At 37.4% G+C, this 15464-nt stretch overlaps 1 protein-coding gene across 1 annotated transcript in view; it reads right to left on the bottom strand.

The window, feature by feature from the left end:
* Window positions 1-15464, bottom strand: part of epha2b (eph receptor A2 b) — a 92887-nt gene that overhangs the window by 21129 nt on the left and 56294 nt on the right. The window contains exons 5-12 of the mRNA XM_061975133.1: window positions 12826-13185; window positions 12617-12747; window positions 9826-9997; window positions 9646-9745; window positions 4352-4407; window positions 4142-4267; window positions 3416-3601; window positions 3280-3341 (exon numbers count right to left, since the gene is read on the bottom strand). Of these exons, the coding sequence (XP_061831117.1) occupies window positions 3280-3341; window positions 3416-3601; window positions 4142-4267; window positions 4352-4407; window positions 9646-9745; window positions 9826-9997; window positions 12617-12747; window positions 12826-13185 (1193 nt within the window). The remainder of the gene's footprint in view (window positions 1-3279; window positions 3342-3415; window positions 3602-4141; window positions 4268-4351; window positions 4408-9645; window positions 9746-9825; window positions 9998-12616; window positions 12748-12825; window positions 13186-15464) is intronic.

The following is a 15464-nucleotide window of genomic DNA, read 5'->3' as shown; positions in this document are numbered from 1 at the left end:
ACCAGGCACGGGTAGATTTTGCGCTGTGTGCAGGCGCCAAGTCCTGTTGGAACTTGAAATCTCCATCTCCATAGAGCAGGTCAGCAGCAGGAAGCATGAAGTGCTCTAAAACTTGCTGGTAGACGGCTGCGTTGACCCTGGATCTCAGGAAACAGAGTGGACCGACACCAGCAGATGACATGGCACCCCAAACCATCACCCAACCATGCAAATTTTGCATTTCCTTTGGAAATCGAGGTCCCAGAGTCTGGAGGAAGACAGGAGAGGCACAGGATCCACGTTGCCTGAAGTCTAGTGTAAAGTTTCCACCATCAGTGATGGTTTGGGGTGCCATGTCATCTGCTGGTGTCGGTCCACTCTGTTTCCTGAGATCCAGGGTCAACGCAGCCGTCTACCAGCAAGTTTTAGAGCACTTCATGCTTCCTGCTGCTGACCTGCTCTATGGAGATGGAGATTTCAAGTTCCAACAGGACTTGGCGCCTGCACACAGCGCAAAATCTACCCGTGCCTGGTTTACGGACCATGGTATTTCTGTTCTAAATTGGCCCGCCAACTCCCCTGACCTTAGCCCCATAGAAAAATCTGTGGGGTATTGTGAAAAGGAAGATGCAGAATGCCAGACCCAAAAACGCAGAAGAGTTGAAGGCCACTATCAGAGCAACCTGGGCTCTCATAACACCTGAGCAGTGCCAGAAACTCATCGACTCCATGCCACGCCGCATTAACGCAGTAATTGAGGCAAAAGGAGCTCCAACCAAGTATTGAGTATTGTACATGCTCATATTTTTCATTTTCATACTTTTCAGTTGGCCAACATTTTTAAAAATCCCTTTTTTGTATTAGCCTTAAGTAATATTCTAATTTTGTGACACACGGAATTTTGGATTTTCATTTGTTGCCACTTCAAATCATCAAAATTAAATGAAATAAACATTTGAATGCATCAGTCTGTGTGCAATGAATAAATATAATGTACAAGTTACACCTTTTGAATGCAATTACTGAAATAAATCAAGTTTTTCAAAATATTCTAATTTACTGGCTTTTACCTGTATATATATAAATGTGTATATATATATATATATATATATATAAATGTGTGTGTGTATATATGTATATATATATATATGTATGTGTGTGTATATATATATATGTGTGTATGTATATATATATATATATATATATATATATATATGTGTGTGTGTGTGTGTGTGTATATATATATATATATATATATATAGATGATATGTGTGTGTATGTTACTCATCAGTTACTCAGTACTTGAGTAGTTTTTTCACAACATACTTTTTACTTTTACTCAAGTAAATATTTGGGTGACTACTCCTTACTTTTACTTGAGTAATAAATCTCTAAAGTAACAGTACTCTTACTTGAGTACAATTTCTGGCTACTCTACCCACCTCTGTGTATCATGTAGTCATTTCAACAGTCATTTCTAGTGTGAGTTCTGTGTTGTGGTAATACAAATTAGGGTTGTCCTGATACAACTTCTCTGATAAGATACCGACATTGATCTGATACAATATCAGTAGGAATCATTCATGCTTTTACAAACCCCGTTTCCATATGAGTTGGGAAATTGTGTTAGATGTAAACACATAAGTCGCTCCTGAGTATAAGTCGCACCAAACTATGAAAAAAACTGTGACTTATAGTCCGAAAAATACGGTATACAAGTACCAGTATACCGTACAACCTTAGTCCACTGGAAGCACATCATTTTTTACATTGTGGGATGACCATACTTGCCAACCCTCCCGGATTTTCCGGGAGACTCCCGAAATTTAGCGCCTCTCCCGAAAACCTCCCGGAACAAATTTTCTCCCGAAAATCTCCCGAAATCCATGCGGACCTGAGTGACGTGTCGACAGCCTGTTTTCACGTCCGCTTTCCCACAATATAAACAGCGTGCCTGCCCAATGACGTTATAACTGTAGAATGATCGAAGGCGAGTTCTTGGTTCATCAAATTCTAAATGAGGTAATATTTGCAAAAAAATAACAAAAGTTTTCCAGTTCGAATGTTAAGTATCCTGTATTTGCAGTCTATTCAATTGAATATAGGTTGAAAAGGATTTTCAAATCATTGTATTTTGTTTTTATTTACGATTTACACAACGTGACAACTTCACTAGTTTTGGGTTTTGTATTTAAAAGAAATATATACTTAAAACATTTTAAAACAATCTGCTATCTGCAATGAGATTTAAAAAAATATATAAAAAATAAAAATAAAAATAAAAGAAAACGTTATGGCCGTTTTTTCCACACAAAAAAAACTGCAATGTAGAAAGGCCGCGATATTTGAAGCGTGACATAGTGTCATACTTGCCAACCCTCCCGGATTTTCCGGGAGACTCCCGAAATTCAGCGCCTCTCCCGAAAACCTCCCGGGACAAATTTTCTCCCGAAAATCTCCCGAAATTCAGGCCGAGCTGGAGGCCACGCCCCCTCCAGCTCCTTGCGGACCTGACCTGTTTTTACGTCCGCTTTCCCACAATATAAACAGCGTGCCTGCCCAATCACGTTATAACTATAGAATGATCGAGGGCGAGTTCTTGGTTTCTTATGTGGGTTTATTGTTAGGCAGTTTCATTAACGTCCTCCCAGCGCGGCAACAACACACAACAACAGCAGTCACGTTTTCGTCTACCGTAAAGCAGTTCGTCTGCCGTAAACAGCAATGTTGTGACACTCTTAAACAGGACAATACTGCCATCTACTGTACATGCATATGTGACATTAACATCTCGGGCTTTTAGAGAGTGCACAACAAGGAGACGAAGCAGAATGCATCATCAGAGAGGGTGTTCAGCATGGTTAGAAAAATAGTGACAGAGAATAGAACAAGGATGGACAATTCAACCCTTAACTCAACAATGAGTAGATGAGTGTTATGTGTGTGTATATGTGTAAATAAATGAACACTGAAATTCAAGTATTTCTCTTATTTATTTATATATATATATATATATATATATATATATATATATATATATATATATATATATATATATATATATATATATATATAAATATACATACATACAATAAAATAAATAAATATAGCTAGAATTCACTGAAAGTCAAGTATTTCTTATATATATATATATACATATATATATATATATATATATATATATGAAATACTTGACTTGGTGAATTCTAGCCGAAATCGGAAGTCTCAAGGTTGGCAAGTATGGGGATGACTAAAAGTCCATCCTATCCTATTATAATTAATGTCACGTGGTCGACTTACCCTAAGATACCTGTCCAGTGCTCCATTCTCCATGTATTCAGTCACAATCATGGCGTGTTTGACTGCACACAGACACAATAAAAGATAAACAACATGTCGCTCAAAAATAGGTGGGTTAGGAAAGAAATGTGCTTACATTTGGTAACCACTCCCTCCAGGTGAATGATGTTCTGGTGGGAGAACTGTCCCATGATGGAGGCCTCGCTCAGAAAGTCCTGCCTTTGTTTCTCGGAGTAGCCAGGCTTTAGCGTCTTGACAGCCACCGCCACCTCCATCCTGCCGGGCGTCTTCAAAATACCACGGTACACCTCACCAAACTCCCCTGAAAGACACAGATGGGGTACTTAGGAAAAAGCCATTGCGGTACTGCGGATGTGTGTGAAGGAGTTTTGGGTTTCGGCCTGAAGAAAAAGGAAGTGTGTGCAGCCATTTTGCTTGAGGCTCTCCCGTAGAGGTGTGTTCAAGGAGAGAGCGCTTGTGTTGTTTAAGTGGAAGATGGCCTGTGGTGTGGGAGTATGGGAATCAGTTGTCACATGAGGAGAAGGAGTGGGAAGGGGGTATGGATGTGTATGCTGGGACAAAAAAACAATGGGTTCAAGGGGTAAAAGGTGGTCCTACTTGAATAAACATCTCATGTATGGCAGATTTGGGAGGTGCTGATGTATCAGTTTCAACAGAACAAAATGTCCCAACTTGTTGTGCAAGGACTCCAGCCAGGTAGATGTTAATCTGGCTAAACTAAGCCACCGTCAATCAACATGGTAAGCTGCGGAAAATGTGCAACATAAACAACCCAATCGGGGATTGACGCATCTCTCAGCAAGCCCCAAAAGTAGGCCGCCTCAGGAGGCCCGTCACTCACCGGCTCCGATGACTTTCTGTTTGGTTATGTGGTTGGGATGGATTTCTGTGGCAAATTTAAGGACAGCCGTGTTGGGGTCCTCGTATGTGTGCGGGTCCACGTAGGTCTTCAGAGGCTTCAGTTGCTCTAAGAAACCAGAAAGTTGTTAGACGCTCACTTCATAATCATGAATGACGTGAGGACAGAGAGAGGTGTTTTTGTTTGATTTACCTGAGCTGGAGAAGTAAGCGTCCTCTGGTCCTTGTCTGCTGTGAGAGTTTCTTTTCCTAATTAAAGAAAACATCAAATTCAAATAATTGCTATTTTACTGATTATTTACCAAAATATACTTTATTTATGGTGAATGTGTATTTTCTTTTAGCTGACATAAGATAAATAGTCATTTACAAAAAAAAAAAGATGCATTATTTTCATAATTTATATTCCACTTAAGCCATGCCAGTTAAGTGACTCAAGTAGGGCTGCAACAACTAATCGATTAAATCGATTAAAATTAGAGATGTCCCATAATCGGCCGATAAATGCTTTAAAATGTAATATCGGAAATTATCGGTATCGTTTTTTTTTTATTATTGGTATCTGTTTTTTGTTGTTTTTTTATTAAATCAACATAAAAAACACAAGATACATTTACAATTAGTGCACCAACCCAAAAAACCTCCCTCCCCCATTTACACTCATTCACACAAAAGGGTTGTTTCTTTCTGTTATTAATATTCTGGTTCCTACATTATATATCAATATATATCAATACAGTCTGCAAGGGATACAGTCCGTAACCACACATGATTGTGCGTGCTGCTGGTCCACTAATAGTACGAACCTTTAACAGTTAATTTTACTAATTTTCATTAATTAATAGTGTCTATGTAACTGTTTTTATATTGTTTTACTTTCTTTTTTATTCAAGAAAATGTTTATAATTTATTTATCTTATTTTATTTTATTTTTTATTTTTTTAAAAGGACCTTATCTTCACCATACCTGGTTGTCCAAATTAGGCATAATAATGTGTTAATTCCACGACTGTATATATCGGTATCGGTTGATATCGGTATCGGTAATTAAAGAGTTGGACAATATCGGAATATCGGATATTGGCAAAAAGCCATTATCGGACATCCCTAATTAAAATCGATTATAAAAATAGTTGGCGATTAATTTAGTCATCGACTCGTTGGATCTATGCTTTGCGCATGCGCAGAGGCTACTTTTTTATTTATTTTTTATTTATTTTGATAAACCTTTATTTATAAACTGCAACATTTACAAACAGCTGAGAAACAATAATCAAAATAAGTATGGCGCCAGTATGCTGTTTTTTCCCCCCAATAAAATACTGGAAAGGATAGAAATGTAGTTTGTCTCTTTCATCCGATTATTAATCGAAGTAATAATCGACAGATTAATCGATTATCAAATTAGTTGTTAGTTGCAGCCCTAGACTCAAGTCAGGTTGCAATGACTCGAGAGCCGTCGATTTTCCTCACAAATATGAAAGGTTTTGATCCTAAATATTAAACTTGATATTTTTTGTCGGCCTGACCCGTTTTGGAGACAAATTTCGGGACAAAATTACTCTTAACACACCTCGGACCACAAGACAATCATGTAAGAGATCTTTGACGTTTGCTATCTTTGATCGGAAGGGGAACAATTGGGACAAAAATGTACGTCAATCAAAATGTTCTGGAATATATGAGGATCCTTTAGAATGCTGCAAACGTTTGTGTTATGTGTATATTCAGGGATATTCTTACAGTAAAAACAAGATGTTTAACTTTATATTATGTACATATACATATACATATAGTACAGACAAAAGTTTGGATTGATTCAATGGGTTTTCTTTATTTTCATGACTATTTACATTGTAGATTGTCACTGAAGGCATCAAAACTATAATTGAACACATGTGGAGTTATGTACTTAACAAAAAAAAGGTGAAATAACTGAAAACACGTTTTATATTCTAGTTTCTTCAAAATAGCCACCCTTTGCTCTGATTACTGCTTTGCACACTCTCGGCATTCTCTCGATGAGCTTCAAGAGGTAGTCACCTGAAACGTTTTTCTCTTCACAGGTGTGCTTGACGCTCATCGAGAAAGCAAAGGGTGGCTATTTTGAAGAAACAAGAATATAAAACGTTTAAAAACATATAACATAAAACATATAAAAATATTTTCAGTTATTTCACCTTTTTTTGTTAAGTACATAACTCTACATGTGTTCATTCATCGTTTTGATGCCTTCAGTGACAACCTACAATGTAAATAGTCTTTAAAATAAAGAAAACACATTGAATGAGAAGGTATGTCCAAACTTTTGGCCTGTACTGTGTATGTATATATATATATATATATATATATATATATATATATATATATATACACATAAAAAAAAATTAATTAAAAAAAAAAATATATATATATATATATATATTTTTTTTTTATGTGTATATATATATATATATATATATATATATATATATATATATATATATATATATATATATATATATATATATATATATATATGTATATATATATATATGATACACACACACACACACACACACACACATTGTATATACATTAATATGTACATTTTATATTTTTATCTTTATAAATAATCATATTTATACTATATTTAAATATCTTGCCAGATAAAATTGACTGTAACTCAAAATTCAGCAAGGCTTTGATCACCTTTTGGCTTCGGTTTCTAGTGCTGTCAAATGATGATTAAAAAAAAAAATCAGTTTTATAATTTAATTAGTCACAATTAATCGCAGTACATTACTTGCTTGCATACTTTAAATTGACTGTTACAAATATGTCAATAACTTTACACAAATGCAATTGTGTTGTCAGAATGTCATTCTCCAATTTTTTCAAAATGTTTTAATTAAATGCTTGTCAACTATTTGCTCAACATTTGTTAACAGTTGTATCTAAAGTTCCACTGGGGGTGTATTTCCAAGTGATATTTTCCACTGAGCACACCCGTTTCCTGCACTGACCTGATCACTGACTGTATAACAACCCACGCTGCCTTTAGAAAACAATGCATGGTTAAGGTAGAGGCACATCAAAATTTATCGGGTGATTAATCTGTGTTGATAAATGTTTAATGAGATTTAAAAAAAAAATGCTTTATCACATGCATCAACTCAGCCCTCGTTTCCATCACAGTTGTGTATTTCTTAGCAGGACTACACATTAGCATACAGTGATTTTCCTTATATAATCTTTGCTTTCTTTAACAAAAATCTATTTCATTTTTTGAAAAATATTGAAATCTATAACTTTATTGATAATTGGTACAGTGGTAGCTCAACCTAAGAGTCCCCCAACTTAAAAGTGTTTTGAGATAAATTGTTATGCTTTCAGTTGCAAGCAAATATTTGAGTTACAAGCATCTCCGCCATTAGTTGGCATAGCAATTGTCACAGTGAACCCCGTAAGATCCAAAACATCTAGTCTTACTCACTAGGATTAGTTTATAGCGAATGATGAACAACCCTTTGTTTTTCCAACCATGAGAAGTAAGAAAGTGAGTGTGAAGGACAGTGCTGAGAAGAAGAAGTGGATGATGAAAAACATGACAGAGCACGTAGCAGACTTGGCGAAGCAATTTGACCGTATCACTTCCAGTCTGCACCATACTGAAGCAGAATGAGTCAATAATGTTAAATGCCAAGAAAGTTAAAAGAATATCTCAACGGCAAACATGTATCTGTGAAACTATGGAGAAGCTGCTGATAGTGTATTTGACATTATTATTACATTTCTTTCTAAAACTTTTCAGGCTTAAATAGAGTCTCTGATGAGCAACAGGTGCGTGTGCAAAGCAAGTGAAAATCATAAGTAATCATGGTGACTAAAACAAACCCCTAAAGTGCACAGAACAACTAAGGAAGTCCAAAACTAACAGAACATAACTAAACAAAACATGATCCGACCACATCATAATACATCACAGTTTCATATCATTGCACTTTACAGGAGTAGGAAGAAGTAAAGCTTATTTAATCCTACCCCTTTCCCACTTCATACAAATATATACATCATTTACTGACCTTTTTATAATAAAATATCTGTGAATTAGTATATCCAACAGTTTTGTAATATGTAATTCATTAATTCAGTCATTATTACCGTAATATACTGAGATGAAAAATATCTTATTTTCAATAATGTTGAAAGTATTTCTCATAATTCTTCTTCTTTGTACTTTGTAAGCACTATTCATTTGAACAACCTCTTAAACTGGATCATATCAGTACAATGTTTAACTTCTTTACTTAATCCATTCCATCATTTAATTCCACGTCATTTTAGCTGTTTGCAATTTTACCAAATCATCGAACTTTAATATTTTTGACTGAATAAATAAAGTGTTTGTATGTTTTCTATATCCAACATTATGTATCAGTCTAATTATTTTTTTTTGTAACATGGTTAACGAATGTAGCGCACCTTTGTAGTTATTTCCCCACATTTCTGCACAATAACTCAGATATGGTAATACTATAGTAGTGAGCAGTAGAGAATGTGAAGTGATTTGTTAAACCAAATATTGTGGGGTTTTTTCCATATACAACAATCTATCTGGACTCAATAAGAGAATCGATAAGGAATCGGTTCGATAATAGGCTCAAACTCGATAATTTCTTATCAAACATCATCCCTAGTGCAAAACGTCGCAGTTGTTAAGTTGACTGTGTCTTGCTCGTTTATACGACAATGATGTTTTTGGAGATACAAAACACACATTTTTACAACTGGGTTTCAAATTAATGGAGGATGTGCATGACTGCTGTACATCTCAGTCCCAATAGTAATGGTGCTGTAGTCTTTACTGCATTTATAACCTACTTTTTACAATTTCCATAATTTGCAGGGGACGTGCGTATCTTAACGATCTCTGTGCGATGTGGGAACGTAAATGCTCAAGCCGATGCAAATGCAAATTAGGAAGGGCTGTGGCGGAGGTCTGCTTTAATATCAATAGCACATAGCAACCTTTGTGGTGAACGTACAAGAAGCTCTCAAAGGGATCCCGACACTATTCAGACAGAAGCGTCCCTTTGATAAACGCTGACGATGGGCCATGTTTGCTAAAGCGATTTTAAATCCAAAGGACTGACAAGCAGGCGGGAGGGAGGCGGGTGGACAGGCTTGAATTTGCTACACTAAAAGGTGCAGGTCACCTTTAAACTAAAGCCTGAAACACAGTGAAGCACTTAGTAGCTTGAGGCCTACCCCCTTGTCCCCTACAATGTGTCACTCCAGACCAATTTCCTTTCCAAGGCCTCTCCAGAATATAACAAGTGAACAATGCGAACACAAATTCTCCCCTTGGAGGCTGCAACACACTGGGAAGAGAAAGTTGTCAAAAGGAAGACAGAAAGGAAGCGGTGAGGACAGACGGAATGTACAAGTACATGTGGAGGCCCGGCAGAGGAAGGAGTGGGAAAGGAAGCCCGAGTGCTTACTGACCGTCTGCGGAGGAAGACCACCAGAACCAGTATGAACAACGCGGCTGCGCCTAGGACTGGCACGCCAAAAACCAGCGCAGGATTGGTCTGAGTCAGAGGTTCTGGAAAAATAAAGAAGCATCTTTAAAGCTACACCGCCCTGAAATATTTGGCCTCGGCGGTTGTCGCCTGGTTTGTATACCTGCTGAGGACGTTTCAAACTGTTCTTCCACACTGGAGCCTCCAGGGGTTCCGTCACTGCTGAGGGCCTGCACCCGGAACAGGTAGGCAGTGCCGGGGGTCAGATCATTAATCTCCACTGAGCTCTTCTCCAGGATCAGCACAGTGTAGGTAGTCATGTCCAGATTGTCATCCTGCCACATAACACAATGGAAGCAAGCTTTATTAGTACAAGCTAACAAAAGTTATTTTTCTCTCTAATTTGATGCTGTTAGAAATCTGTATTTGTGAGCTCTATACAGGACTAATAATTACAAAACAGTATTAAGTGATATACACTTTACAGTGTTTCTTAGATTATTGCAGGGGTTAGGTCAGGGGTGTCAAACTCATTTTAGATAATCTGATATATCACTAAGCTTTAGTGATAGAGAAAAAGCGCAGATTCCAACCATTGAAATACTAGTTCAAGACTTCCGGTAATTTAAAAACATCACTGCACATCATAATGGCCGCTACAGTTCTTAAAGGCCTACTGAAACCCACTACTACCGACTACGCAGTCTGATAGTTTATATATCAATGATGAAATCTTAACATTGCAACACATGCCAATACTAAAGTGCAATTTTAAATTTTGCGCGAAATATCCTGCTGAAAACGTCTCGGTATGATGACGCCTGCGCGTGACGTCACGGATTGTAGAGGACATTTTGGGACAGCATGGTGGCCAGCTATTAAGTTGTCTGTTTTCATCGCAAAATTCCACAGTATTCTGGACATCTGTGTTGGTGAATCTTTTGCAATTTGTTCAATGAACAAAGGAGACAGCAAAGAAGAAAGCTGTAGGTGGGAAGCGGTCTATTGCGGCAGGTGTTGTGCCGGATAACGCACCCTCGCCGTAGAATGCACCCCCTGACTGTTGTGCCGGATAACACAGCAGGTGTTTCATTGTTTACATTCCCGGAAGATGACAGTCAAGCTTTACCATTGGCCTGTGGAGAACTGGGACAACAGAGACTCTTACCAGGAGGACTTTGAGTTGGATGCGCAGACGCGGTACCGTGAGTACACATGCAGCTGCGGCTTCCAAACATTTGATCGCTTGCCCGTACGTGCGTGCCGCCGCTATGTGCATGTCACGTACGTAACTTTGGGGACTTTGGGGAAATATAAGAGCTGTATGAACTTTGGGGAGGTAAACGGTACTTTGGGCTGTGGGATTGAGTGTGTTGTGCAGGTTTTTGAGTTGTATTGGCGGGTTATGTGGACGGGAGGGGGGAGGTGTTTGTTATGCGGGATTAATTTGTGGCATAGTAAATATAAGCCTGGTTGTGTTGTTGCTAATAGTCTTGTGTTTATTTACTGTTTTAGTCATTCCCAGCTGAATATCAGGTCCCACTCGCCTCTCACAGCATCTTCCCTATCTGAATCTCTCCCACTGCCCTCTAGTCCTTCACTCTCACTTTCCTCATCCACGAATCTTTCATCTTCGCTCAAATTAATGGGGAAATCGTCGCTTTCTCGGTCCGAATCGCTCTCGCTGCTGGTGGCCATGATTGTAAACAATGTGCTGATGTGAGGAGCTCCACAACCTGTGATGTCACGCTACTCGTCTGCTACTTCCGGTACAGGCAAAGTTTTTTTATCAGCGACCAAAAGTTGAGAACTTTATCGTCGATGTTCTCTTTCAGCAAAAATATGGCAATATCGTGAAATTATCAAGTATGACACATAGAATGGACCTGCTATCCCCGTTTAAATAAGAAAATCGCATTTCAGTAGGCCTTTAAAAATCAAAAAAAAATTTTTGGCAGAGATTGAAAAGCTTAACAGGCCCCCAGGCCTTAATTTGCCTAGGTCTCCTGTATGACATAGTTTGTATAAATGACTCGGAATAAAATAATAACACATCTAATAAAATATCACAAAATAAAATAATTAAATATGTATGATTTAAATATCATACTATAAATAATAATATAAAATAACATATACATTGTTTCCTTTCCTATTATTGTTATTTTGTAAATGTAAAATAGCTAAAATGTCAAAATAGGAAGTTACCGTATTTTTCGGAATATAAGTCGCACCTACCGAAAATGCATAATAAAGAAGGAAAAAAAAACATATATAAGTCGCACTGGAGTATAAGTCGCATTTTCTGGGGAAATGTATTTGATAAAACCCAACACCAAGAATAGACATTTACAAGGCAATTTCAAATAAATAAAGAATAGTGAACAACAGGCGGAATAAGTGTACTTTATATGAGGCATAAATAACCAACTGAGAACATGCCTGGTATGTTAACATAACATATTATGGTAAGAGTCATTCAAATAACTATAACATATAGAACATGCTATACGTTTACCAAACAATCTGTCACTCCTAATCGCTAAATCCCATGAAATGTTATACATCTAGTCTCTTACGTGAATGAGCTAAATAATATTATTTGATATTTTACGGTAATGTGTTAATAATTTCACACATAAGTCGCTCCTGAGTATAAGTCGCACCCCCAAACTATGAAAAAAACTGCGACTTATAGTCCGAAAAATACGGTACTGGAAATTTACCAGACTTTTTGCATCGCTATGAAATTTTAGTCACAGTGAAAGTTCACTCAAAAAATGTGCAGGTTTACTTAGGGAAACTATATTTTTTGTACTCAGCATTTGGATTTGTTTGATCTATTGTATTAATATAGTGCTATGTAATGCAGATTGCCATAGAAATGTGCGTCTTTTAGGTCAATTATAACCAAATGCATTTCAGCCCTGATATTCAAAGTGTGAGAATATAACCTTTTTGCGATAGGTAAGTTCATAGCGGACTGGCCGAGGTTGAAAGCGTGGTCGGCGTGACACGTCCCAGGAGATGGACAGTCTGGAGGCGGTTTTCTCGACAAGTCGTACGGCGGTAATCTTTGGAGGATCTAAGGAGGCAGAGTCCATATTTAGAGAAATTAAATACGTGGCACACTTTGATGAGAGCCGCCCCACAGATGAGTCACCTGTGTAGTGCAGAGATGTCGTCAGAGCGCTGGTGGACGGCGGCCTGTTCGCCCGTGGCGATGCCTGAGCGACCAGCACGGACACGCCGCTGTGAGCCTCCACAGTAAAAGTGTAGTTGAGGTGAGCGTCCAGCTCGCTCACCGACACCTTAGTGTCCGTCAGACCCACGCTGGATGGCTCGTAATGGATCTTGTCGCCGCAGTGTTGACACGCCGAGCCTTCGCAGCGCTGGCAATCTACGCTGTAGGTGATGTCCGTGCGACCCCCGGTGTCCTCTGGGGGGCTCCAGGAGAGGAGGATTCTACCGGCAGATAGTTGAGTGATGGTCGCTGCTAGGTCTCTGGGAGCAGTGGGGAGGCCTGTGGGAAAATGTGGGTAATATTAGATTCAAACTTGGGAGAGGGGGATCTTCACATCTACAGGTTCAATAATGTGTGCAATTAAACAGCTTAGTTTCTCATACAGAAATGTGTTTGTATACTTTTAGATTGGAGTATGATGTTTATAGTGGGGAAATACAATACCAATTAAGGTAGCAATACTTTTTCATAACATGGTCACTACTGCCTAGTTTCTCTTGTAATATTCTTATTTTACTGTTATATTTGTATTCTCATTGTTGCTTTTTATTTTTTATTCTATTGTAATATCTTTCTATTTTGTTTTCATTTATACCCCCATTATTTACTTTTGACTTTTTACAATTTTGTACACTGCTGCTGGAATTTAAATTTTCCTGAGGGAACTCTCCTGAAGGAATCAATAAAGTACTATCTATCTATCTATCTATCTATCTATCTGTCTATCTATCTATTTATCTATCTATCTAATTAGCTGCTTCTCCATGAAATGAGCAATACCACAGTGCAGATTAGGTAAGAAAAATCAATTTATTTTGCCTTGCACTTTACTTAGCATGTTTGAAAAATATGTTTTTCGCTAACTGCTTCTTTGCTATCACTTTTACCATCATATTTGTACATACTTAAAATGATTCCTTAAAATGTTCCAGTTCCATTCACACATTTAAAAAAAACTTTAAGACCAATGTTTTGGAAAAATATATCACTTGAATCAACACAGTAGTTAATACTATGATCAACGTTAATTAAAAACTACCGTATTTTTCGGACTATAAGTCGCAGTTTTTTTCATAGTTTGGCCAGGCTCCAGTGCAACTTATATATGTTTTTTTCCTTTTTTATTATGCCTTTTGGGCAGGTGCGACTTATACTCCGGTGCGACTTATACTCCGAAAAATACGGTAAATGTGGGATATAAATATAATGGAAGTATAACTGTTTGTATATAGTATATAATTGGTGCAAAGGTTTAACACGTGTACAAGGATATTTCACATGCCTTTACTGTGTATATAATTGAACAGTATTTATGTTGTGTACAATGTGTATTCATAATATGTTGTGAAAAGGAAATGTCATATTTTCTTTGGAAGCTCATCTCGTACTTGACTTTGTTTATAGGGTTAGGCGCAATAAGTGTTCAACTTCAGCCTAAACCCTTTCGGTCTGCAACATTTTTTTTATTTTTTTATTTATGAACTGTTTCTTTATGAATGTACATCTTTTTGTTTATGTAAAACTGTTTGTTTATTTTGTTGACCATTGACCCGAAGAAATAATAAACTAAACATATCCTATTTGCTGATGTTACTCTATCCTCGGACTCGAATCCCTTTTTGAGAACCGGTACCCGTTATCGAGACCACTATAGTAAAGAAAAAGAGTTGGTTCTTTATTCGAATCCCTGGGAACGAATCCCGTCCCGACCAGAAATGCTCCGTGTGACATCACAAGAAATGACGTCACGTAGCTCAGTCATTAGGCGCAGATAGCGAAAGCGGGAAAACAATGAAACGGAAAAGGCGCTCCAAGGTGTAATAAAGTTCAAAACAAAAGGTATAATCCAATGAATAACTTTACTGAGAGATTTGAGCAGGGTACAAACACATGACGAACACTTTTACGACCAACCGGAAACATAGCAACCAGGCTAGCAACGCACCTTCTTTACGGCAGCTGTCGCAACGTTCTTAAAGCAACCGTAGCACATACATATATATACAACATATATCTCCCTTTTTTAACTTTTGTTATTCTTTCCTTGTAAACAAAACAAAATCACACTGTATATGTGTTGTCTGTCTAATTATAAATAATGCAGACGAGACGTGTTGGTTGAGTTCTTGACGTTTACTTTCACAACGTGCTCATAACCTCATTCTTAGCTGCCGGGTGGCAACATGCAACACTTTTCGGGCTACCGCGCATGCTCGTCACTCCCGTTGCATTCTGGGTAGTGTAGTTGTTATATTCCCGAGCTCATAACATATTTCCCCCTATAAAGAAATAATGTTAACTCAATAAAGTGTATTTCTTTTTTTAGCTTTAACTTTTCATTTTATAGCATTGTAACCACATTTGCAAACAACTTTACTCTTCATAGAATTTTCTTTCAATAAAGAAATAAAGTGCAAAATGTCAAAGCATCATAACAAACACTTATGTCAAATAGCAGCAGAATTGCACTTTTTGGAGAGCTGTATTATTTTCAGTTTTGTGCCCAAGGGACTGATTTTATTCAACACTATATTATTATTTATACACCTATAGTGATC

Source organism: Nerophis lumbriciformis, linkage group LG01 (assembly GCF_033978685.3).
Source record: "Nerophis lumbriciformis linkage group LG01, RoL_Nlum_v2.1, whole genome shotgun sequence".
Taxonomy (NCBI): domain Eukaryota; kingdom Metazoa; phylum Chordata; class Actinopteri; order Syngnathiformes; family Syngnathidae; genus Nerophis; species Nerophis lumbriciformis.
This window is presented reverse-complemented; position numbering and strand designations above follow the sequence as displayed.